The sequence below is a fragment of the Electrophorus electricus genome, chromosome 22, assembly GCF_041902795.1.
Source record: "Electrophorus electricus isolate QZ-2024a chromosome 22, ASM4190279v1, whole genome shotgun sequence".
NCBI classification, from domain to species: domain Eukaryota; kingdom Metazoa; phylum Chordata; class Actinopteri; order Gymnotiformes; family Gymnotidae; genus Electrophorus; species Electrophorus electricus.
The window spans coordinates 6,061,753-6,085,974 of record NC_137518.1 but is presented as its reverse complement, the minus strand read 5'-3'; the positions used below and the strand labels follow the sequence as shown (position 1 = coordinate 6,085,974).

The window sequence follows — 24,222 nt, the reverse complement described above, 5'->3', positions numbered from 1 at the left end:
CTGTTTTTACACACTACAGAAAAAGCCTTTAGTAGTTTGCTCCTGAGACTAGAACTACGCGTTGTGGCGCATGAACCTTCCTAGAGATGTGTGCTATATTTTAAACCAGGTAATAAATTATAATTTAACTTTTGTAAAAATGAAATAATAGTATTAGTGTTTAATGGAATATTATTTAGATATAATTTTACTCTAAATATGTGGAACATTGCCAATATGTGAATTGTGTTTTGTCTGATATTAGGGATATTGCAATGTGCACAATATAAAAGTAAATGAACAGTTAAATAATTTACATAAGCAGATATTCAAATAATTATACTTGTGTGTATAGCGAAGTCATTAAGCTTTTTCATTATTTTAAATGTTTAAAATCTGTGGTTTGGATGGGGAACTTGACATGTAGTGTAGAAGCACACCTCTAATGATTCTAGAGATATATTATGTCTTTACAGTACCAAATCAATTTTGTTCAGGCAATGCAAGCCATACATGATGGTGTCATAACTGCTGGCATATCCTATTTGACTTAAATACGGTCCAAGGAGAGCCTTTATCTCTGCTGAAAGGCCAGTATTTAAAACCTAATGGGCCTGCAATAGATTTTTTTCATGCTTTACTTCTTATTCTGGGTTTCACTTGTAGCTCACAATTCAACAAAGAGGAGCATTACAGCCACCTACTGTAGCGTGAAAGCACTGTACTGTGAAAATTTAACATAACCATATGACTACAGTATGAGACAATAGTAGGTTTAAATACAGAAACTCAAAGCTTAACCATTGTACTTATCACATGACACTGCGTCATCACAGATCACAAGACGGTAATTTTGTTTATATAATAAACAGAACTACACAATCGCTTATTATGGTAATCGTTAACTTTAGTATTAAAAGCTTGGGAAACGCAAGGAAACTGCTTCATTGACGCTTTGCATGCATGCTAAGTAAAACATTGTCACTCTGGCTTCCAGTAAAACCTTTAAAACTTCTGAGATCACGTTTGCATTTTCCCAGAATCGGTTTGGACAGGATTTGAACCGTTTTGCAGAGACATTTTCGCATTAAATAAATTGTTGTCAGTCAGTGACAAATTTTATAAAATTAAGACATAGATAACTGACACACAATTACAGACTTTCTCTGCCTTTTGCAATATGATTTTCATACTGAAAAGACAGATTCAGTGTTATTCCGCTCCACAGTGCAGTAATTTAGCTAACCTAGCTAACGTTTCCAGATGTGTTTGCGGAATTCAGGATTTCAGATTGTGACCGGCTTCTTGGGTTTTGTCAGCCTTTTTGTACGTTATTCGATCACAGCCATCGCGTTTCATTTTAATACGTCTGAATTATTCGCGTTTTCTCCTTTATGTAGCTCCAAAAGCTTATCCGTCAACAAACTGCCGTGCGTAAGTCTCTTCGCCTGAGTCTGTTTGGATAACGCGTTCAGCGCATTGGGGCGTGGAATGCGTCTCATATTACATTAGCTGGCTGCATTCGTTTAAAGTGCCTTCGAAGCTCAAGGGAAGACCTCGCCTTAATACCAGCAATGGCTTACACTGTTTTCGTCATTCTTGCGTCGAGTTGGTCTTTGTTTTTAACTGCAGTTGGTAAGTGAGAGGGTTTAAATTATACTGTATTATTCTTTTGCCGACGTATAAATAGTGCGATATGTTCGCGTAACGCTGAAAATCAATGAAGAGTAGTAGGCAGTGGATATGGTTAGCAAACAAATGTCGTGGTATAGACGATAACCATACTTAATCTGACGAGTCCGGGCCGTCGTATTATTTAATGGTATTAATTTATGTTTACATTGAACATTTCGTATTGAAGTTACGTGTATGTATGTGGTTTTATGTTTTAAAAGACTTGCGATTTCCCTCCTGTCGTTACCCATGCGCGTGCTCCTCGTTTTTAACGCAGGACCTGTATAGCTTGTAGCCTACATATAGACTATAATTAACACTACCTAGCGAGTTTTTATAGACTATAAATAACTAAGTTAGACTATAATTAACGCTAGCTAGCAAGTTTTTTAGGAAAGATTTAGGTCATTATATACGAAACTAGACACAGGACACTATAATAAGTTTATCATAAAAGGCAAATCTGTTTTAATGTTAAAACAAGTATGATTAAAAGAAGCCATACCAGTCGGTTTAATCGCTGGCGTCTGCTGTTTTTCTGACACACTGGCTTATGTTCTGTTTGTCTTTTTATTCTTTCACTTTTTAGCTGACGACTGCGAGAGCTACTTAACTAGTGGTACCTACAAGCCGTCCACAGATTGCCAATTTAATGAGTTCTGTTGCGGTAGCTGCGAACACCGATACTGTTGTTCTAATGAAGTCCACAAACTAGACGATGACAAGTGCCACTTGTAAGCAAATTTTAGATTAATCTTAAAATAATAAGATGTTTCTGCTGGTGAGCTTTTCTTGCCAAATGCTTTACTCATTCTGAGTCTCGAGGATTCAGTGCAGTTTATTTTCAGACGTGTGTTTTTTTTTGTTTTTTTTGTTTTTTTGTTTTTTTTCTAGGACATTTTTAAGACTTCCACAGGCACGCATTCATACAATATTCATGAAACACAGCGCAGAGTATTTAAACGGTAACAAGAAGAGTAGCACTCCCGATAAAATTTCATTGAAGGCTTAGTCCTGTTAGTCATAGGGATTGGACACAAGCATTTTGCCCAGCCCTCGAATCTCCACTTTGGTAGCTTGCAGAACGCAATTTTTTCCTTCAAGCATTTCCCGTAGGCCTGTTTTATAGTGGGCTCACAATTTCTATTTGTTTGCTGTAGTGTAAAGTTGTGTGTGTGTACTTGTGTGTGTGTGTGTGTGTGTGTACCCAAAGACGTGCTGTACCTGCGATTAAAAGCCACAAGGCTGCAAGCAGTGGGTTTCTACATAGGAAGTGATTTTTGTCATTTAGTAATTAGTGTGTTGTCAAACATGATTTTACTGAGTTTGTCCCATGTTGCTTAAGCTTGTTTGAACCCAGTTATTAACTCATGATAGTTAGTCTGATTTTTTTTTATAGAGGTATTGAGTCTGGCAGAAAAGACTGATACAAACATGTGGTAGATGTTTAATGTCTTTGGTGTGAAAGGTATCAATTATGCAGTCTTTAGGTGTGAAAAGGTGTTTGCCTATAAATGTCACAGAGCTGAAGCAGGTCAGCAAGGAGAAGTAGACCAAAATGCCGCCTCAGCATTGTGACCCACCAGTAACTACAGAAAGCATGTGATTGCAGTTAATGTAGTGTTAATGGATACTATTCACTTATGTCCATCTAAATCACAGGAAATGAGGACTACTATTTTGTTTATCGTTTTCATGGCCAAATAAACTGCCAAAGTGAAGCAACAGTTTGCATAGGAAGAGGACACAAGTTCCCTTATTGAGGCCACATCTACAGTCATGGCCAAAGGTTTTGAGACTGTCAAATTTTGGTTTTCACAAAGTTTACTGCCTCAGTTTTTTTTAGATCCTTTTGTCTGATGTTTATATGATATAGTGAAGTACAATTAGAAGCATTCATAAGTTTTTTTTTAACTTTTTTATTGACAGATGCATCTAGTTTAAGCAAAGACTTAATATTTAGTGTTGACCTTTCTCTAGTAAGATTTCTGCAATTCACCTTGGCATGCTGGATATCAGATTCTGGGAAAAATCTTGACTGATGGCAACCCATTTTTGCCTAATCAGTGCTTGGAGTTCATCAAAGTTTCTGTGTTTTTGTTTGTCCACTCTATTTATGAAGATTGACCACAGACTCTCAATGGGATTTTGATGTGGGGAGGTTCCTGGCCATGAACCCAAAATTTCAATGTTTTGTTCACCGAGCCACTTGGTTGTCACTTTTGCCTTGTGACATGCTGCTCTGTCATGCTTGAAAAAGCATTGTTCATCACCAAATTGCTCCTGGATTGTTGTGAGAAGTTGCTCTTGGAGGATGTTTTAATACCAGTGTTCTTTGCAAAATTTTGAGAAACCCACTCCCTTGGATGAGAAGCAACCCCACACATGAATGGTCTCAGGATACCTCACTGTTGGCATGACACAGGACTCATGGTAGCACTCACCTTTTCTTCTCCAGACAATCATTTGTCCAGAGTCTCACACAGTGTGAATGGGGCTTCATCAGAGAAAATAACTTTACCCCAGTCCTCTGCAGTCCAATATCTATACTTCCTGCAGAATGTCAGTCCTTGATGTTTTTTTTGGAGAGAAGCGGCTTCTTTGCTGCCCTTCTTGACACCAAGCCATCCTCCAAAAGCCTTCGCCTCATTGTGTGTGCATATGCACTCACACCTGCCTTCTGCCATTTCTGAGCAAGCAGTGCACTGGTGGTGACCTGATCCCATAGATGCATCCTCTTTAGGAGACGGTTCTGGTGCTTGCTTTACTTTCTTGGGTGCCCTGAAAGCCTTCTTCACTGCAAATAAACTTCTCTCCTTGAAGTTGTTGATGATTCGATAAATGGTTGAATTAAATCAGTTGCTTTGTCCTCGTTAACACGTTCTCCTGAGCTAACAAGCTCACTGAAATTGTTAGCTGGCCATATTGTGGCAGGGCTGAAATGCAGTAAATATTGTGATTAAGTTAATTTTCATGGCAAGGAATGACTTTGCAATTAAATGCAATTCATCTGATCACTCTTCACAATCTAGAGTTAATTCAAATTGCCAGATTGCAAACTGAAGCAGCAAACATTGTGAAAACCAAAATAACAAGTGAAATGGAATTAATTCTGATGTTATCCTGGTTAGCGTAGGGAAAAACATCATTTTGTTCAATTATTACTGCAAGTGTTCACTTCCCATTATTGTAATACTTCCTATAAATAGTTCCCTTCAAGAGTCATTCATGTTTATTGAAGGCCTTGTTCGACCATTGTTGTTTTTTGTCATCGCTTGGTAAGAACCGTTTTATTACCTTTATTGTTGTTTTAGATTCAATACTCTCAGAAGGAGATCTATCAGCTTTATTATGGCTGTTATCATATGTCAGTTAGTATGTTGAACAGCCTTTCTGTCTTCGTTTATTCCATGCTGATTTAGCTACAGTAACATGGTTATTTATTTATTTGCCCAATTCTGCCCAAATATTTACATTAGCCTCTTTCTTGATTGACCTGTTTAGAAAACGGGGCAGGTGAGGTCTGGATATTTTATATATGTAAATAATACATATTTTTATGCAATTGCATATGTTTTATACATATTTGTTTAAACATGAGGCCTACTGACAAGTACATTTACAACATAATTGGATTGTGTAATATATATTTAATGTGTTTTGTTAGAATTAGAATTAAAGAGGTCAGTAAAGGTTGACGACAAACAAGTGGTACAGGACTTGGTACAGTCAATCACCTGACAACAGAGTGCAATAGTGTTGTCTGCAGGTGTAGATTACAATTTACTATTGACTGTAAATTGTATAACAGCTTATTTGATACTGCTATACAGTGTTACTAACAGTGATCACTCCGTTTATCTGTGCATCTAACAGTGTACACAGTGTGTTTTTAAAACTTAAATGTTTTTGGGTTTTTTTTCCCAGAAATGTGCATGATTACTTTGCAGGAATATTTTCCCAAGTTTAAATGGAGTCTCTGTGCACTATTCCCAGTAAAAGCTTGTTTGTTTCACTGTCTGACTTTCTTTTCCTGCCACAGCCAAGCGATGAGCTCCGTAACCATTGCCTCTGTTAGTGTGACTACAGTCGTCTTCATTATATTCCTCATAACCTGCTGTGTGTGTCCATGCTGCTGCCTGTACAAACTCTGCCAAAAACCCAGGCGTAAGTATGACACTCTCCACTCTGGAAATGCAGTCCAGTACAATGTTTGACTTAATCACTGCGGGCATAAGACCCTGAACTGGTCTTCGAGGATCCCCAGTCCAGATACTTCCTATCACACCTGAGGGAGATAATGGGAAGTTGTTCAGGCCTGGATTATCTGTTGCAAACAAAACGTGGATTTGCTGGGAGACGCTAAGGACCGGATTAGGACTTTATGATGTGTAGACAGGCACTAAAGTAATCCATAAGGGCCTTTCTTTACGCACAGCTATGCATAACTGCACAATCGAAACAATTGTGCTGACTCAGATAAACCAGTCATCTCCAATTTGGCTTCGGACAGTTATCAAATGCTGCCAAATTCCCTGCCACCTTCTTAGTGAGTAGTGGCAGCCAATTTTGTGCTGCCACTGTCCCCCTGGGGGACTGCACTGGGTACAGGGAAACAGAAACAAACACACACACACACACACACACACAGGACAATTTAGAGTATCCAATCAACTTAACCAAATCATGATTTAAGAGAGAATAACTAATATATCTGATGTGTTGAGGCTAAATGGTGTTTCTAGCCTTTATATATTTCTAGTGTTAGTGCTATATTAGGTAAATATTGCAATGCTCTTTCATTTTTCACTTCTGCAAGTTTGTCTATCCAAAGACAGGAATAAAACTGCAGTTAAGGGTGTCGGCCCTTTTCTGACGTTCTCTTATGTTTGGTCTTCTGGGCTGGCTGGAAGCTTGCCTAGAGCAGAGAAAGCAAAGTACTGTGCCTGGGTAATCCCCACCAAGAGTGACTCATGGTTTCCAAGGCTTTCCACTTCACAAGAGTGGTGTTACACTCGTCAGGCAGGAAGTTAGCACATACAGCTTCCCACCAGGTTCTTGTGACAACTGAGACGCAAAAGCAGATGCATATTTTGACAAGACGGGTCACGAGACAGCAGGTGTCTTCTGATGAGGAGAGCTGGCTGGCATGTCTTGTCTGGAAGATATTTAATGCGCTCAAGATGATGCTGACAGTTGGTCATTTGCCCAACTTCATTGCTCTAGAGTTTATAAGTGATCATGTGCTGTCTCTTAGGAGACCCTTTTTGAAGTGTTAAAAAAAACCCACTCAAACTCATTGAAGAATTTGATCAAATGTATGGATAATTGGCGAGACTGTGTATGCTTGACTTTCCAAAACCAAGTCATGGTACATATTTGACTGCTTAGACTTTCATTATCGTTTCATGGTGAAACATTTGCTGGTTGCCAGACTGCATACCTCAACGGGTTGTTCTACCTCTCCAGCGTGCATTGTTTCTTTTATAGTTTGGTTTTTCCTCTCTCATTTTCAAAGCATATTCTTTATTTGTTTATATCTCAGCACTGTATTTCTGGGTAGTTCAAAGATTTGCCTTTGAAAGTAGCATTTGGCTTCTGCAAGCGTACAGGTTGTTTATTGGGCTTAACAATGCTGAACAGCAGTACTTTAGTAGTTGGGACCCTAAAAACCTGTTTTAAAGCCCTTTGACTGCATACCAAGAAATGGCTGCTCGTTTGTTTATTTGTTTGTTTGTTTCTTTCACACACAGCGGTGATGGCAACACACACAACCACAGTGATAAGTAGCCAGTATCCACAGCAACAGCCTCCGAATTCCGGAGATCAGTATCCACCATACCAGTCTGTTCCAGCACAGCCAGGCTACAGTGCCCAACCTGGGTATGGAGGACAGCTTGCTGCCCCATATCAATATCCAGGACAGCCATACACACCGGGACCCCCTCCCCCATATAATGAGAGTGGTAAGAACGGTGTCTCTTTCCCCCCCACCCCCGAGATTGAATGCAATGAAAAGTTTCAAAATGGCTTATAAATGTTGCAGCCTTAATGCTGGAAAAGGTCTGAATGATTCAGGGACACTGGAACATGTCAGAGGTGGTGCATATCATTTTTAACTGGTATTACTTACTTTTAAATGTTTAATCAAAAATCAAATACTCCAAATAAAATACAGTCTGTAGTAACAATAATAAAAAAGAAACTTATCCAAAAATAACACCCACCACCGGGCTTAAAACGTAACAGTGATTAGTGTTTCATCTGATAACAGTACATCCTCCATGACCTCCCTGCTACTGCCTGCTGGAAGACAGTGATAGGGTTAGCCTAGTTTTTCCAAGAGCTGGCTGAAATGAAGGGGGTGAAGAGAAAAGAATTCAGTATTAAAACCTTAAACATTTTATCAATTTTAAAAAGGGGCTGGCCAGCATCAGATGTTTTCTTTGTTAGAGGAAGGAAGAGGCAGAGTTGTTTGTCTGTGATCAGATTACCTTCTAGGATCTAATGGAGTTTCCACTAATTAATCTGAACCATAATCAGATTTTACTTTTCTAGAAATCTGTGAACATCTGTTTTTTTATCCAAGGATCCAGTCACTGTCCAGGATCTGTTTCTTTGTAACAGAGATTTCAGATGTGACTTCTGGTTGGATTGCATCATTCCTTTTAATTTGTTCTACAGAGCATGTGACGGTGACAAACAATTTGATATAAACAGATCTAGTGGATGATAAAGCGACCCAGAGGGGAGATGAATTTATAAAGGAAAGTGAAAGCAAGTGTAGGCGGCCACCTTCGCGGTGGTTGGGTATGCAGGACTCCTTGCAAAAGTGAAAACGCAGCAGATATCTCTAGGCCCTTACTTATTTAACAAAGTGTGGGGTGTGTCCAAAGTGTGTAGTCTGCAGCACCTAAGCACACCGAATTATTTAACAAAATTTAATTATGATGAATGTGCATATAGTTATGGTAATAAATAAATGCCTAATACAAAATACATAATATGCATAATAATGCATATAATGCATGCATAACACATGTATTTATGACAAGTTTTTATTTTATTTTATATTTTAAAGATATCTTTATAATTTCTAGTCTACCCGCAAAATGTAGAAAACATAATTATTTGATTATTATAATGATTTGATTATTCCCAAATAAAATAATCAAATAAGTTAAACCTGCAAAAGTCTAGGTTTGGCCATACGTTAAATTGACCATTGTAAAGTTTTATAAATCAGGAAAACAAGTGTTTGTTTTTATTTACATTAATTTATTAATTTATTAATAAATGCCTTGTGCCATTGATTAGACAACCCACGTTGACTGTAGCAGAACACATCTATATGATGCCAGTCACAGACTATACATTTCCTCCACAGTGGGTCCCCGATATCCTGCTCCTTACAGCCAGGCTGCATATGATGGCCAGCCCCCATATCCTCTCCAACCACCTCCGCAGCCGGGCTATGCGCAGCCGCCTGGCCCAGCAGACTACAGTGGCTCTCAGCTCCCCTACAATCCTGCTTACGTAGAGCCATCAAAGACCGGATACTAAACCACAACCATGTACCACGAATCTCTGCTGGATTACAGATGCTTACATACTTCCTCTTGGTTTTACTTAAAAAAAAAAACAAAACAACAAATTCTGTATGTTCTATATTTACCGTGGTCAGCATAGAGGACTATTTTCCCATCTTGGCCACTTGCAGTTCCTCTTGTGGCAAGTCCTGTTTAAAATGTTTGTTGCAGACTGCATAGTAATCCATACATATTCATGACCAGAGGTCGCAATTTGAGCTTTTCTGTTTTGGGAGTTAAAAGGAATAGGTCAGGTCCAAGATTGAAAACCAGAACACTGGTGCTTTGGTTGTTCATTTGTTTTTTTTTGTTTTTTTTGAACATCCAAATCTTTTCATCCTAGGTTATTCCTTAGCGTTGCCTCTGGAGTAGCCCCACTGAGTAGCTCAAAGCCCTGGCCTTTTGTAGGGGGGGCATGTAGCTGAGATCTAAACTTTACTCCTGATTGAGCCATAGGGTGTCAGTCTTGTTTTTAAGACTTTGCCAGTAAGCATATCGAGCCATCCACGGTTCATATACAGTTGGCATTCTTGGTATATTACAAGTACTTGCTGTAGTAGCTATGCAAGCCATAAGTGTAACAAATGCTTGCCTGTTAATGACTGACCAGATTATATGATTTAAAATATGGAATCATATAATCCCTTTAGTAATTAGCAGGCAGGCACGCACATTTTGTGCTTTAAGATTGCTTGGCTAATACTTTAGCAAACTGGTTGTAGTTATGTCTGTAGTTGATCATTTTTGGTATAGTTTTGGGTGTTGCTTTAGGTCTCTGAATATTATTTTACAAACATTTTGGATAAATATTGAGAAAACTAATATAATGAGGACAAGTGCTGTGTACTTTTTGACCTTTTGATGTGTGGTGCTACCCCAGGGTATAGAAGAGGGGGTAGACGGTGAGATTTAGATGCAGGTAAGAATGGCTAAAATGAGCTAAAGATTAATATAAATGAATACATCTCAGATTGGGCTCCTTTTCCTAAACAAAGTATACTTGTTTGTTGATTGAGCAGTTAACAGCCTGCTGATTTGTATCAGTGTGAACATGCACACCGATAATTTTTATTCCTTTGCCTATATCATTTGTTCATTCAGTTAAGACTCTCAAACTGTTTTAACCGTTTGATCATTTACAAGGATGTCTTGCAGCACGTTATGGTGTGGAATAAGACCTTACTTTTGAATAAAATTTGTGAAAAAGTTGGTTTTGTTATTAATTTTGCGTATTGATACTGTATTGTTTTGTAAAACCAAAGATTTATGCCCTATTGAAGATTGTGGTGGGTTGTTGTAGACAAGTAGCATTAAAAAGTAGATTATTAGGATTGAACAGAGTACATAGATGTAGTGTGGGTCTGTTTTATTCAGGTTGTGGATGCATCTGTGAATATTTTATGACCTCTTGAGTAAAGTGTGTTTTTGCGCACAAGTTTGAAAAGGCAAGGATCCTGAATATACCTTATTTCATCCCTTTTATGCAGTCAAGGTTGAAGTGATAAATCTGTCAGACAGGTGAGGCTGACGAGGGTAAATCTAATGTCAGATTAAAGTCTTTTATTAGTTTATTTTTCTCTTGTTATACACATTACAAGAATGGTCATGAAAGTTGGAAATCAAACCACATACCTTTGTGGGAAGAAGATGTTTGTGTTTCCATACGCCTGATATTTGAAAAGAAACCTTGTTCATAATTAAGGGGGAATCCCACTGGTTTTGTTAAGGTAGACACCTGCCTGTCGCTTTGGTCTGACCTTCAGACTTCATGCATAGTCTCATCAGCTTCATTCCTTGCTTGCAAGAATATTGTTAGAATCTCCCCCACCCCTCTTTCTTCAGCTGGCACAATACACACACAAACATAGTGTGGCCCAAAAGTGTAAAATGCAGACCCCCTTCTTTAAAGAGTTTGCATATTCAAAAACATAGCCATTCCTTTCAATGTGACATCAAAGTAACTGGATGACCTTTTGTCAGATTTTAAAATTATGCACTCTTTGAACTCTCGCTTGAAGCCTTACATAGTTCTGATGTCTTTGTCATTAGACAGTCATGTAGCTGTTAAAATGCTGGCATGTAATTCTTTTCCTGTTCACTCTTCCATCCCCACCCCAGATATTTTGCTCCATCTTGTTGGATGTTTTTTTGTTTGTTTCAGATTGTATGGTATTAATTAAATTTTACATGTAACATGTTTTTATTCCAAGCAGCTCCCTGAATGCAAAGACAAATAAAACATTGTGCATAACTGGATTTGTCATACTCAGCACCATGGAACATAAATTGCCATTTGTTCTGACAACATTTGTTTACATCAGTGATTTAATTTATCATTATGGCAGTAACAAGTGTCTGTGCTGGTTACACAAAAAGGTCCTGGAGTCAATAACAAGTTTATGTGAATTTGAAATACACATGCCTCATCAAAATTATGCATAAACTGACAAAGCACCAATAATGAGAAGTCATCCACTTTTACATTTTCTTTAATAAAGGATTTAAGTGCGCACCTATATAAAGGTGACAAGTCAAAGAATGAGAAATACAGCATATACATTACCTTCCTTCAGCCTTCCTTTTACATATTTACATAAAGATCACAATACATTTGAATGGCCTAGTCAAAAACAGCTTGCATATAAACCATTTTCACCTCAGGTCATCAAGAACCCGTGTCAATGTCCATGTCTTCAATATCCTCCGTTTCTGGCCGACAGATCTCTTCAAGGGCCAATTCTTAAGAAGAAATGCAGAAAAATGTTTTTTGTGAGGGCAATCCTTTGCCACAAGTACCACACATTGTATTGTTATACCAGAGGTCATAATGCCAATGCATATTTCTTGAAGCCTTTATGATAAAAGAAAAAAAAAGCTAAACGTTGCATTATAAAGCATGAAAACTAGTGCACATTGATTTCCGAAGCCTAAAATAGTACCCCATGCCTGATCACAGAAGGAGGAAATGCAGTGGAGAAGGAGGACATTTAACAATGCAGTGAGGAATAAGGTACAAAGTGAATAGAGCAGGTGTCAAACAAACACACAAGCATCTCTGTGATGTAATATCATGTAACGCTATATAGCATGTCTGGTTACTGCAGCCAACCGAATGGGAGGATGAGAATGTAGATAAGTCAGCTGCATGAATGGAAGGAGAAAAAGAACAATGATCCAGCAGTTACACGAGCACTGTTATGTTACTCCTTAGCAAAATGGGCTTTTTCTGTCCCCCCCCCCCCAAAAAAACTCCAAAAACAAACAATAACTATGGTAAAAGGAGGGTAAATGAAAACTGATGTAAAGAGACTGGAAAGTGAATCAAGGACACATATAGGCAACTCTTGTAAAGCCAACTCAAGCATATACAAAGTCTTCCACTGGGCTGGTCTACACGAGAGGCCAGAATGTTTATGCAAAATGGAGATACATCCAAGTTGAAGGCATAGTCTGCAACAGGTATAATAAAGATAAATCAAGAATATGTTGATATAAATTTAAAGAATAAACTTTGCATTGCTTCTTTCATTGTGGTGCTGTATCAGTCTTTTGAATTGTTGATGCAAAATGATCATCATTAGTCACATTTTTATAGCCTTTCTATAACCCAAGGACACTGTACAGGCAGAAACCAGTTTTTATAATCAAATCATTCACACCCGGTGAAAAGCAACAGCCAATTTGCACACAGTGTACTCTATCTGAAACCACAACCCCACAGGGGACTGCATCAGGTGCAGGGGAGGAAGTTAAGACCAGGACAAAACACCAAACATCATAAGCTTTATAAGGTTCCAAGAGACTATTGCATGGTTTTGTAACCTCTAGAACAGACCACTGGATTGTGTTGGTGGTTGGTTGCCCTGCACTTTTAAAAGAAGCTTCAGCAAATGCAAAATGCAGCACCTCTTATCAAGAGTATATTACCCTGGTTAATTTGCACTGACTGCCTGTTAATGTTTGCAGTGACCACAAAGGCTTGCTTTTGATGCTTAAATGCCGTAATGTCCTAGTTCTGACATATTTGGAAGGTTATAGTTCTGATTACTTTGTTTATCTGAGGCAAGCCTTCTCTTAATCCCCATCTTATTCCAGAGAATATTAGAACACAAGCTCTATAAGTGTTGAATATCCACATAATACTTTCTTGGCTTGGCTTATCCATAGATTGTATGGACATTTTCTCTTACTGCACCACTCTTCAACAAACAATGGCAAAATGTGGCTAGACTAGACTCCAGTAAGCAGTAATCAAGATCTTTTTCTTTTCAGATGTGAAACAAGGATAAAGCCAGTGCTTGTATATAGCCAAGTATGAATCAGTGGAATGGTAGTTACATAGTATTTACCTTTATCTTTACCACTGGCATCACAATGCCACAATTGTAGCAGCCTTCAGTATTAAGAAACCAGGGCATATGCTTGCATTTTGTTAGCAAAACAAAATAGTGACTGTGGAAAAAGCTTCTTGACTTTCAAGTAAAGTCCCTTCCTCAGTTTTGTTCTAATTTCTGTTCTGGGGGCATTATTTGACCTGTTTCATATCCCTTTTATCTAATGAAAAAAAACAAGGTATAAACAACCACTCAACAGCCCACCTTCGCTTTCAGAGAGATCGGGGATCTTGCGGAGAGTGTCTCTGATGGCGGGGATGACCTGATGATACATATGCAGCACCTCCAGGCAATGCATGGAAAATGAGGAGTCATTCAGTAGAAGCCAGTGCAGCAACATGAGCGCCTCCCGGAGTAACTGGACCCCGGGGCTGGTCCATGCCTGGCCGCTGTTTATCACATGCCTCTCATTCCCCTTGATTCTGAGCCACTGCCTATGCAAGACAACCACCACTGTACGCACCACCTGCACATGAGGCGGCAAACGCAGCGAAAAGAAACAAAACATGATATCAGCAACAAGTCTCTCCAACTTGAGCTCTGTAACGATGGCTTGCGATGCGTTTTTGATATGGGACCAGAATCTGGCTGTGCACTCCTGCTACTACTTTATTTGCCAGAAGTGAGTGACTAACATTAAACCAATACCTCATTTACAGACCGCAAAATGAGTGGGAGGATAGTATTATAGTTTAATGGTGTCAAGCTGTCAGCGCACCCTCTTGCCTTGAAACTGTGTCTGAGACTTCTTACCTCTCCACTGCACTGGCAAGATGACTCGCTGATGAGAGCAGGCCACGTGGACGTCTTCTGAGTGAACAACTTGGCCAACAGTCGAATGACCTGTTAACAGATGCATCAGTGGTGTTCACCCAAAGGGCTTTCATCTCCACACTACTGGAAAAAAATCTATTAATTAATATAACGTGTGTGTTATGTCAATTACCTCAACTTCCAAACGAGACAACATATATTCTGTGATGGTCTTATCAGGTGTAGAGGTTACATACTGGAAAACTCTGAGAAGGGGGCACACGTCAACTGAAAAGATATTTTTGAGAGGTATTTTATAATATACAAATTTATATTTATGATTTATATTATTTACATTTCAGGCATTTCTTAAGATACTTAGAAAAGAACTTTACACTTACAGTTATGAGAGCAAAGCTTGATAGCCATCTCATCACAGTCAACCACAAGAGACAGGAATTTCACAGAAAGACAAACGATATTATATGGCGATTCCAAAGACAAACTCTGAGGCAGGACTTGACTTATCACCACCTTCAATCTGCATTTGAAAATCAAAAAAAAGCACATATACAGGTGACAGACAAATAACAGAATAGCCCAAATTATTACTGTTGGGCCAGCTGTGATACAATTAAGTTATATTAACATACAAGAACATGGTATGTTACCACTATGATAAGATTCAATGGAACCCAAAAAGAAAGTTAAATTTATTGGAACTGCAGATTAGAAACATCACCATACTAGATTATTTTAGAGCTGCTTAAGACTAGACATAAATATATCAGTGATTTTATTTCAATGGTCTCATATTCTTTTGAATATGTAAGCCAATATTCATCTTCCTTTGTAGTTTAATTTTTAAGGCCTTTACCTCCAGAGCTGGCTCTGGTCCGCCCTCTCAGCTAGTGCACAGAGCGTCTTGAGGCAACAGCTCACCAGCACCTCCTTGTGGCCGGCACAGCTGATGAACTTGGGATCTGACAATTGAAAGAGCCTCTTCAGCAATGGGTGCTGCAATGGGGGCTCTCCGCTTGTCTTCCCCAACCCGCCACCGTGACCTGACAATGGCTGTAGTTGGCTGAGGTCAGGCACCCCTTCGCTGGGTTTGCCCAAGACCCCTCCCTCTTGGTCATGCAAGAGTGTGTGCACAACCTCACTGCTCTCAGACACCAGGTGGTAAAGTGCCCTGATGGCGGCCAGGGCAAACTCTTCTTGGGTGCCCAGAGAGTCCTCGGCAGTGGAGGTGGCACTGCGCTCTGAGGAGGTCGACAGAGAGCTTCCTTGGTGGGGGCTCTTGTGGGAACTGTCGAGCGCCTCAAGTGTCTGACAGTAAAGGCTCATATGGTATGCAAGCAAGGGGAGAAGGTGGACCGCGGCAGGGTAGGTCCGGGTGGTAGGCTGAGCGGACGACGCAGGGCAGAGTTCAGTGTGAGCAGAAGGGTGGTGGGGCAGCATGGACAACCCTGACAAGGCTAGACTCTGCAGCTGGGAGAGAAGAGCTTGGGGTTGCCGTAGAGTGCGAGACTCTGTGCAGTAGGTACTAGAAGCAGCTGCGGATGCACTGGAAAAGAAAGAGAATGTATATTTGGCAAATCGGGTTTGGGGGTTCAAAAGTATTACTATATTAAAGTAACAAAATCAGATTACTTTATTTTTTTAACCCATTAACTGCCAAAGTTTCAGAACACAGGTCCCCTAGTGTCAGCCGGTATACCCACCAACAAAGTCCATAAGCACCTGTATTTATGTGCAGATTCAGAAACAACTCAGATTTATTCAGATTTATTGAAGGGAAAAAAAAAAAAAAGGTTTCCATAAAAGCAAAATGACCCTTCTTGAGCAGTCCAGCACTACTGAGAAGTCCCATTGCTACAAAATGCCCTACATTCCTGCCAAACAGGTAGGCTCCACCAGTGTAGTCATTCAAGACAGGTATAGAATGATGTGGCATCAATAAGAACATACCAAACCTGTGGTATTGAAATTTTGCCACGACAGTACTTTTGTTAGAAAACATATGTTTATCACCTGAGAACGACTGTAGGACATATTATGAGGAACAAATTGGCATCCATGTCTGTTTGAACTCCAGTACTTTGTTATTTATTGTCAACTAAACACAAAAGAAAATTCATTTGCAGCGAAGGCTGCAACTACACTGAGTCTCGAACCCAGGTCTATCAGGCAACAAGTGTATGATCTGACCACCATAAAGAGCCATCCCATTATCCCCACCACTGCCACCATTTGTCATATTTTGGTGGATACTGCGGTGTTGAGTGTGAGAGGCTCCAGCACGAAGGTTCACAGCAAAGGGTCTCCAAATTCAGTCTCCAATTTAAGGCAAAGTTTAAAAAAATGTAATGCATCTCTCTAGGGAAACTCACAAATAATAATCTACAAAAGCAGTCCCTCCATCCCAACTGCAGCGAGTTTAAAGAATGCAAGCCTGCCAACTGCAAGGCCACACACAGCTCACACCTACATCTTCTCTTGGCAAAGAAGGACCCCCCCATTACACTTTCATCAGTGCTTTTAACCATAAACCTCAGCTCCCTAATGCAGGAAATGTTTATTTAAGGGCTAAGGGGTTAAAAGTAGACAAACATTTAAAAGACCTTTACAGTGATTACATTAAAAAATACCAACAAATATTTAACCAACATTAACAAATATTTCATCTACAATATGCCCTGAGGCTTTTATATAACAATTAAATATAAACAATTAGATACAACATTAAATATATATCCTGACATTGCTTTTTATGAACACAATATCAGGGCCAAAGTAAGCACGAGTCACAGCAGAAAGATAGAAATGTTTGTTTCCAGGGTAAGAAGCAGAACATAAAGCATGGTACATATTTTAAATATGTAATTAAATAAATGCAGGCTAGATTTAATACTGATGCTGTTTCAGTGTGACAACAGTTATGGGAACCATTCACTCAATTAGAATAATAAAAGATGGGGGGGAAAAAAGAAAGAAGGAATACATGCTGTAATGTTATAAGGTAGTCATGCTGGTAACCACAGTATTTTAAAAGGGAAATGTACAGTACTGTAATTACTGCATTTTCTTTATATTTGCAAATACAGTACCATTTTTGTATCCTGGTTACATAACACCATTACCTGTGCCAATACCAATACCAACACTGTGCACAGCACCTCACCAATAGTTTTAGCACAAGTTTTTGTGAGAGATTTACAGTTCCATCCCATTGTGATGACTCTGTTTATCTAAACAAGTGTACAGTAAGTACAGATGGAGATGTTTAATTTGCACTCTTTCTGCTTCTGAAGCAGACATGGTCATCGATTTGTGGAAATGTAAAATTGTACATGTAAAAGTAAGTGAGGGGCGAAAAGAAGCAACTTTCAGGGTGTGTATATTTCAACAACATCCCCATTGGAATGTGCTTAAACCCAATGAGAATCTGTACATCAAATGTATGTCTTTCAGTACCGAAGCCATATGTCAGACTGCATTATTTACACATACAAATACTCAGAAACAGAAAGATCTTGGCTGAAAAATATCATTTTTTCCCTTTAAGCTTTGCTGTATAGATCGACAACATTCTCAACACCACCAAATAAACAGAAGGGCAGTGATCTGCAGTTTAACTGTACTTGCTTGGCTAAATAGAGGAATGGCTGTGGAAAGTTTTAGTCAGCAGTAAGCTTTCTTCAAGGCATTAGTGCCTTGCACTGTTCTCACCACTCAAAAATGAATGCAGTGCAATGGCATGGGATGGCTACTTACGGACTAGGGTATTTTGACTGGGCGAAGAGGCCAGTAAGAGCTTCTGGACTGAGGCACAGCAAGTGGCAGAGGCCCAAAGAGCTGGGCTTCAAAGGATGTTGGAGCAGTAGATGCAACAAGACGGGTCCTGCAATTGAGAAGTGAACTTTAGCATCACAGTAATATAGGGGGAGGGGAGCCTTTTGGTTAAGTACAACGTAAGGGTGGCCAAAGGTCACCTTTGTGAGGGAAGTCTGAATTCAGGGCAGCATCTGAGTTGATTGCCTCTCTGTCATTTTTGGCCTGGAATTGTTCCACATCTAGAAATGGTTCAGATATGAAAATTATTGGCATGTACTGTAAAGTGGCACACAATTAAAAATGTACATCTCATAAATGCCATTTCAGCATGTATGAATAACTGATCGTACCCTCCGCATGAAGACCTTTGGTGTCTGCTGGTCTTACAGACAGCTCTGCTGAGAAGGTCTCCTTAGTCACAAATACATGATTTCCAGGAGAGTTTGCACTGTGTGTCAGAAGAGTGAGAATTAACGCTCTACTCTGGGGTGTATCCATCTCAAGAACAGATCTGTAGAATTTTCAAACTGCTGCATTCACCTGTTTCTCACAGGAGTGCCAACCAGCCGCCCTCCGCGGTCAGAGATTTGTAGTTTGCTCTTCATTTCATTCATCTCAGCTTCTTTAAAGTGCAGCTCAGACTGAAGAGACTCCACCTAAATGCAACGCAAAACAAGCCGATGATTGATAGACAAAATAATCTCAGTTTCAAAGAGCTTCATACTATATCCACGAGCCTCAGGCTTTGTCCCAATAGTCAAGGAAAGAACAGATGGTTTCTCAATGTGTTGAAAGACATGAGGTGACCACAACAGTTAACATTCCTTAGTTTGTGAATGAAAGATGTATTAGCTGACCTCTTTTTACAAAAACTACTTGGCAAAGTGTAACATCATAATGGGCAATTCTCCTAACTGCTCCAGCAGTGCTTCTAACTATAATGCATATCAAAGTTTGATTAAAAAAAAAAAGAGTTCAGAATGTAGAAGAGCCTTCACACATTTAATCAAACTGGATACAACTATTTCATAACAGTTCTTGTTAGTGAGATAAAAAAAATGAAATGTAACAACTTGCCATTAATGTAGGCAGCACCATAGCATCCAAACCATAAGAAGCCTGTTATGACATCTTATTTCAACTATTAGCCAGCAGTGTGCAATAATTAACACACAAGCTTAGTCATTCTTCCCACCCAATGGCATTATAGCCAGTTGGCCAATAGGGCTGGTTTCAGTAGTAGGACTACAAGAAACCAGTGTAGGGAGAAGCATGCATTTTGATAAGAGTAATGGCAAGTTACGCAATCTTTCCAGATCTTTCTCAAGCACACCCTCTCCTTAACAACATTAGTGACTCAAGGTAGCTAATGTTAGGTAGTGACTCCTTTGTATTATTCAAAACAGCAGCATCCTGTTAAGTTTTCAACCTGCCAATTTTCATCACAGCTCAGTATCCCAATAATCAGAGGGCACAAAAAACAACTGACCTTCTTTGAAAGCTCCTTCTCTTTTCCACTCTGTATAAGGGCCCTCTGTCTCTCCAGTGCAAGACTCGCCTGTCTCTGATGCTCCTTCTCCTGGTCGGCCAGTTTGAGGGAGTCTCGCAGTACCCTGATCTCACCATTCTTCATCAAGATCTGGTCCTCCACCTCCTTCAGCTGCAATGTGCAGGTTAATTTAGCACAAAACACATCAGGACTGTAACAGAGCATTCAACAAGGTCAAAGTCATACAGATGTTTCCTGTTATTATCTGTATATTAATATTTAATTTTCCTGCAAAAAGCATTTTTTTCTGAATAAACCACTAATATTTTAAAAGTCATAACTGTTTAAATACCTTTTTCTTTAATTCTGCTTGCTGTGTCTCCAGTCTGCTATAGCACAAGTCATCTCTGTCTTTACATACTTGAGCATTTCCTTGAAATTCAGAATTAAAAACAGAGTATGCTAGAGTATACCATCAATACACGCAGTAAATCTTCAGCACTAGAAAATCTGTAATTTAAAAGTGTTTCCTAATTCTAGTTTAAACTGAGATAGTAAGAACAGATGAAAGATAAAACTGTGCCTTGTGGATTGGCCACAAAGAGTAAAGTTGGTAAACACTGGTTTAAGACATTTAGTCTATGTTTCTTGAAGAAATGTGTTGTGTTAAGCTAACCAATGTCTGTTTCACATGACTATAGAAATTGGTACTGGTTTAATACTAACCAAATGTGCCACTGCTTTGATGTTCCATATGATTACATGTCTTACTGCTGCCTGATTGGTGGCTTCCGATGGAAACTGTTTTCCTGACAGCCATTACAGGTGCGTCTTTTCGTTCTCCTGAATATGAAGAAATGGATTCTAGTGGTCTCTTGCTGGTACTGGCTATAATAGCTTGCGATGCAATAATGTCTATCTCTTCCAGGTCGTCCTGTGTAAAGTCTTCGTCATCCCCAAATGGATCTTCATTCTGTATTCCTTTTAGGCGTTTGCTGGGAGGATACTCCATATTGTTAAAACCTTTTAAGGAATAATGGCAACAACAGCTAGGTTAGGTTATTTAATAGAAGAGCTATTTGTTTAAATGGTTCAAAGTAACTAAATAGTATAACGACAAGCCTGAAGACGTCTATTTTAATTTCCAAGTAGCTCTCACTAATGCAATAATGGTAACGGAAAGACTGAATAAATCCCTACTGAGGTAATCAGCTATGCTAGCTAGGTTAGATAACTAGTGTTGGGCAGCACCGCCATCACATTCATTTATCTCGCTCCTTTGGTAGTTTAGCTATCCTGCCAATTTCAAATTCACCGTAGCAGCATACAAATGCAGACTCACCTATTTTAGACAGCAGCGGAACACAAAGAGCGGAGTGAATTAATCTGAATTATCCTTGGCACATTACTTTGCAGCATGACATAATTAGCTACATAACGATTTAGCTTCGCTAGCTAAAGCTAGCGCTACCACAGTGAAAAAGTCCACTAGCGAGTCAGCTATCTTAGCTAGACATTTGCTAACGGCAAATTCAAAGTAGTTAGCCGGCAACCAATAAGATAGCTAGTCAACATGGTGAGAAATGCTTGCAAATTATCTAATTACTATCTAATTCATTTGCAAGAACTGGATTAACTTTAAAATTGTTTTTAAAAATTCGGTTTTGGTTTTAGAAAAAAAACCCCTGCGTTTTTAAAGTGTGGTAGAGTATGGCATATGTATACAGGCTTTTCATTGGTCAGAACACATAGGCCTATTATTCAAATAATAGGATATTTTAATTGGTCTACAGTTATGGCTGTGATAACCTGGGAGGACAATTGCAACCTCGCTTTAATCTCAATCTGCAAAAACGACTTCCAAGCGTCCACTGCCCACTGGACCCCAACAGGGGTTCCAATAGGGTCCAGTGGACAGGCACCAAGTGAAACTATGAACTAATCGAACATTATTTTGAACATATACAGAAGTAAGGAGTGTTAAGAAGTTTCTCCTTAAATTAAGTAAGTAGTCGGTACCTAAATATCAATCTTAATTTCCTAGTAAATATGACAAATACATAATTTAAGGGAGTTTGACCATTGCCAGTGATAACAAGGTTACTGTTGTTGATAATGATAAAGCATTCAATATAGAATGGATATAAAAATGTGTCATTTCCGCTCTAAAAAATAAGCCCTAAACCAATCCTAACATGGATATTACACTGGATCACTGTATTATCTTACCTAATGCTGATTTTGACCCCTGCACCCCCTTTCCCCCAGAAACATTGTTCTACTGCTTAATTAATTTAAATGATCAATATGTAAACAAGCACTGGTTTACATTGGAGTACAAATTTGAAAAAAAACCCAACAACAACAATGTAATAAAACTTAAAATATTAGTAATGTTCTATAATTGGTTTATATATTTTTACCATCCATTCTACAGAAAAAAGTTGTTCTATGACATTTGGTATCCACTGTTTTAAATTCAAAACAGCTTGCCATGTTCGATTTATCAGCTTTTATCCAGGTATCCAGGTGTCCAAAGGGACATTTGTGTTTATCGGGATGGTATTTGAATACATGGTCTAAGAGCTTGTCCATTTATTTTGCCAATAGATTGCATGTCTTTAACAAGTTTTATTTATAATATAGCTCAGTGGTAACTCAATGTATCTTATACTTCACATGTATGAGGTCCTGTGTTCAATTCCAGTGTACTACAGCCTAAATGAATCATTTAAACTACATTTTAAATATTTAATCTAGAAATAACCTGACCAAAGACATTCAGTAGTATACTGTTGGTTATCACTGCAAGTTTATTTGTGACTTGTGAAAAAGTCAGTTAATTCTCAGTTCTTCTGTAGGTAATGGTCAGGTTGTCAGCAGCAAAGACAGAATATCCATCTGAACTTGTTCTGATGAACTGAAATAGGTAAATTGTATTTAGTGGTCATTTTATCTTTGTAAGAAAAATTTCCAACATACAGCACCGACCACACGGCTCTCAGCAAAATAACTTGTTAAATGAACTGAAAGTAGAAAATACTCATACTTTTTTGTTTAAATGTGCATCAGAAAAGAAATGTCATTTTGCAGCTCATGAAAATATTTCACAATGAAAACTGAAGTGTCTACAGCTGTAAACTTTATTACCAAATTAATGAAAGGAACTGGGCAACTTTCTGAAGACCAGCTTTAACATTTTAGCCATTCTGTCAAAAAAGAATTGAGAGGTAAGTTAAAAAAAAATCCAGATTACATTTAATATTTCAGACTTTATAATCAGCATTCCTTACCAGTTAGTCTACTGTAATTAGAGTAAAAATAACAAATGAACATTTTTGATGTACTGTTGCACTCATTGTTTTTGTTGGCACATTTGTAGTTGATTTTTTAATAACCAATGAAAAGTCTGGTCTTGTGAAGAAAAGTGACTCATGTTTTTAAGGATAATGTTAAACCTCAAACTAACAACGTAGTCACAGAACAGTGTGTATGGACACTAAATACTTACCCTATCATTTTGATATAACCAAACATGCATATAACCAGACAGTTACATCACTGTCAATTGTATATATATATATATATATATATATATATATATATATATATAAATGAAAAATATGCTAAATTTTACAGTAGTATTTTATTTTGTTTTAGAGACTATAAACACTTCTAGTTCCCACATGGTCCATGTAGAGGTTCAGGTTACATGTGTATTAGGATCAATCACAAGATGGATGGATACCTTGATAGGTAAATCTGCCTGCAATGTTGGACTTACCAGGGAACAACTTTTCTTGTTACCAAGTGAGCTTACCCTGTGGGCTGACCCATATGAAGTGTCATACCGTATAGGAGAAGATGGTTCCACTTGTGTGCTCTATGAATCCACTCCTCCTTCATTCAAAAATCTGAGCTCTGTTGACAGCTGTAAAGATAAGATGACAAGCCTGACCAAGTCATTTAACATGATGACTGTGTCTAGCTAATTGTATAACATTATTATACCTTTAGCATTATTTAGGCATTATTTTTGTTAATAAATGGTGTTAAATATTAAGAGTGTGTGTGTCTGTGTGTATATATATATATATATATATATATATAGTGTGTGTGTGTGTGTGTGTGTGTGTGTGTGTGTGTGTGTGTGTGTGTGTGTGTATTTATTCATTCATTGTAACTAAGCTGTAAAATGTTTTAGAAACAACTGTAAAACTAATGTTTTCTAAATGTAAAATAAATATGTTTCTGGAATTTATTAAATGTTTATTCATAGCTTGTAATCACTTTCAAAAACAGACATTTGTGTGTGTCTGTGGGTGTGTATAAAAAAAAGGGGGACACATTGTTATCAATGCAAGGACCATTCTTCAGTACAGCCCCTATCTACAGACTTTTAAATATGTCTGAAGTGTGTGTCGAAATAGCCTATAAAATATTTCAGATATCATAATCTATACAGCTAACTACCTAATTTTCTAATTTGCAGCATGTGAAAGACGCC

General features: G+C 38.5%; 3 protein-coding genes across 3 annotated transcripts; 2 read left to right on the top strand and 1 right to left on the bottom strand.

Moving 5' to 3' along the window:
• Positions 1 to 1,457: 1,457 nt before the first annotated feature.
• shisa10.1 (shisa family member 10, tandem duplicate 1) lies at positions 1,458 to 11,498 on the top strand. Its single transcript, XM_027015235.3, has 5 exons — positions 1,458 to 1,614; positions 2,243 to 2,387; positions 5,696 to 5,820; positions 7,407 to 7,619; positions 9,041 to 11,498. The coding sequence occupies exons 1-5, from the start codon at positions 1,554 to 1,556 to the stop codon at positions 9,214 to 9,216; spliced, it is 720 nt and encodes a 239-aa protein (XP_026871036.2). The 5' UTR covers positions 1,458 to 1,553; the 3' UTR covers positions 9,217 to 11,498.
• Positions 11,499 to 11,715: 217 nt separating this feature from the next.
• On the bottom strand, positions 11,716 to 21,371 carry atrip (ATR interacting protein). The gene is made up of 14 exons (XM_027015234.3): positions 21,058 to 21,371; positions 20,442 to 20,738; positions 20,068 to 20,147; positions 19,716 to 19,886; positions 18,767 to 18,882; positions 18,577 to 18,674; positions 18,385 to 18,465; positions 18,167 to 18,293; positions 15,267 to 15,956; positions 14,791 to 14,930; positions 14,583 to 14,677; positions 14,390 to 14,479; positions 13,841 to 14,102; positions 11,716 to 11,981 (listed from the first exon to the last, which is right to left on the bottom strand). Exons 2-14 carry the CDS (start codon positions 20,725 to 20,727, stop codon positions 11,908 to 11,910), a joined length of 2,310 nt encoding a protein of 769 aa, XP_026871035.2. The 5' UTR covers positions 20,728 to 20,738; positions 21,058 to 21,371; the 3' UTR covers positions 11,716 to 11,907.
• Positions 21,372 to 22,264: 893 nt separating this feature from the next.
• LOC118240376 (protein BTG1) lies at positions 22,265 to 23,779 on the top strand. Its single transcript, XM_081705270.1, is given in 3 exon segments — positions 22,265 to 22,949; positions 23,376 to 23,454; positions 23,456 to 23,779. Coding segments are annotated over 3 exon segments (453 nt in total). The 5' UTR covers positions 22,265 to 22,827; the 3' UTR covers positions 23,708 to 23,779.
• Positions 23,780 to 24,222: the final 443 nt, after the last annotated feature.

Excerpts from the sequence above, each read along its gene's own strand:
- shisa10.1 (XM_027015235.3), top strand. The coding sequence starts at position 1,554 with ATGGCTTACACTGTTTTCGTCATTCTTGCGTCGAGTTGGTCTTTGTTT. Across the intron at positions 2,388-5,695 it reads GACGATGACAAGTGCCACTT|CCAAGCGATGAGCTCCGTAA; the intron begins GTAAGCAAATTT and ends TTCCTGCCACAG. Across the intron at positions 5,821-7,406 it reads ACTCTGCCAAAAACCCAGGC|CGGTGATGGCAACACACACA; the intron begins GTAAGTATGACA and ends TTTCACACACAG.
- atrip (XM_027015234.3), bottom strand. The coding sequence starts at position 20,727 with ATGGAGTATCCTCCCAGCAAACGCCTAAAAGGAATACAGAATGAAGAT. Across the intron at positions 18,466-18,576 it reads CAAAGGTCTTCATGCGGAGG|ATGTGGAACAATTCCAGGCC; the intron begins GTACGATCAGTT and ends AACCATTTCTAG. Across the intron at positions 14,480-14,582 it reads TGTCTCGTTTGGAAGTTGAG|GTCATTCGACTGTTGGCCAA; the intron begins GTAATTGACATA and ends ATCTGTTAACAG.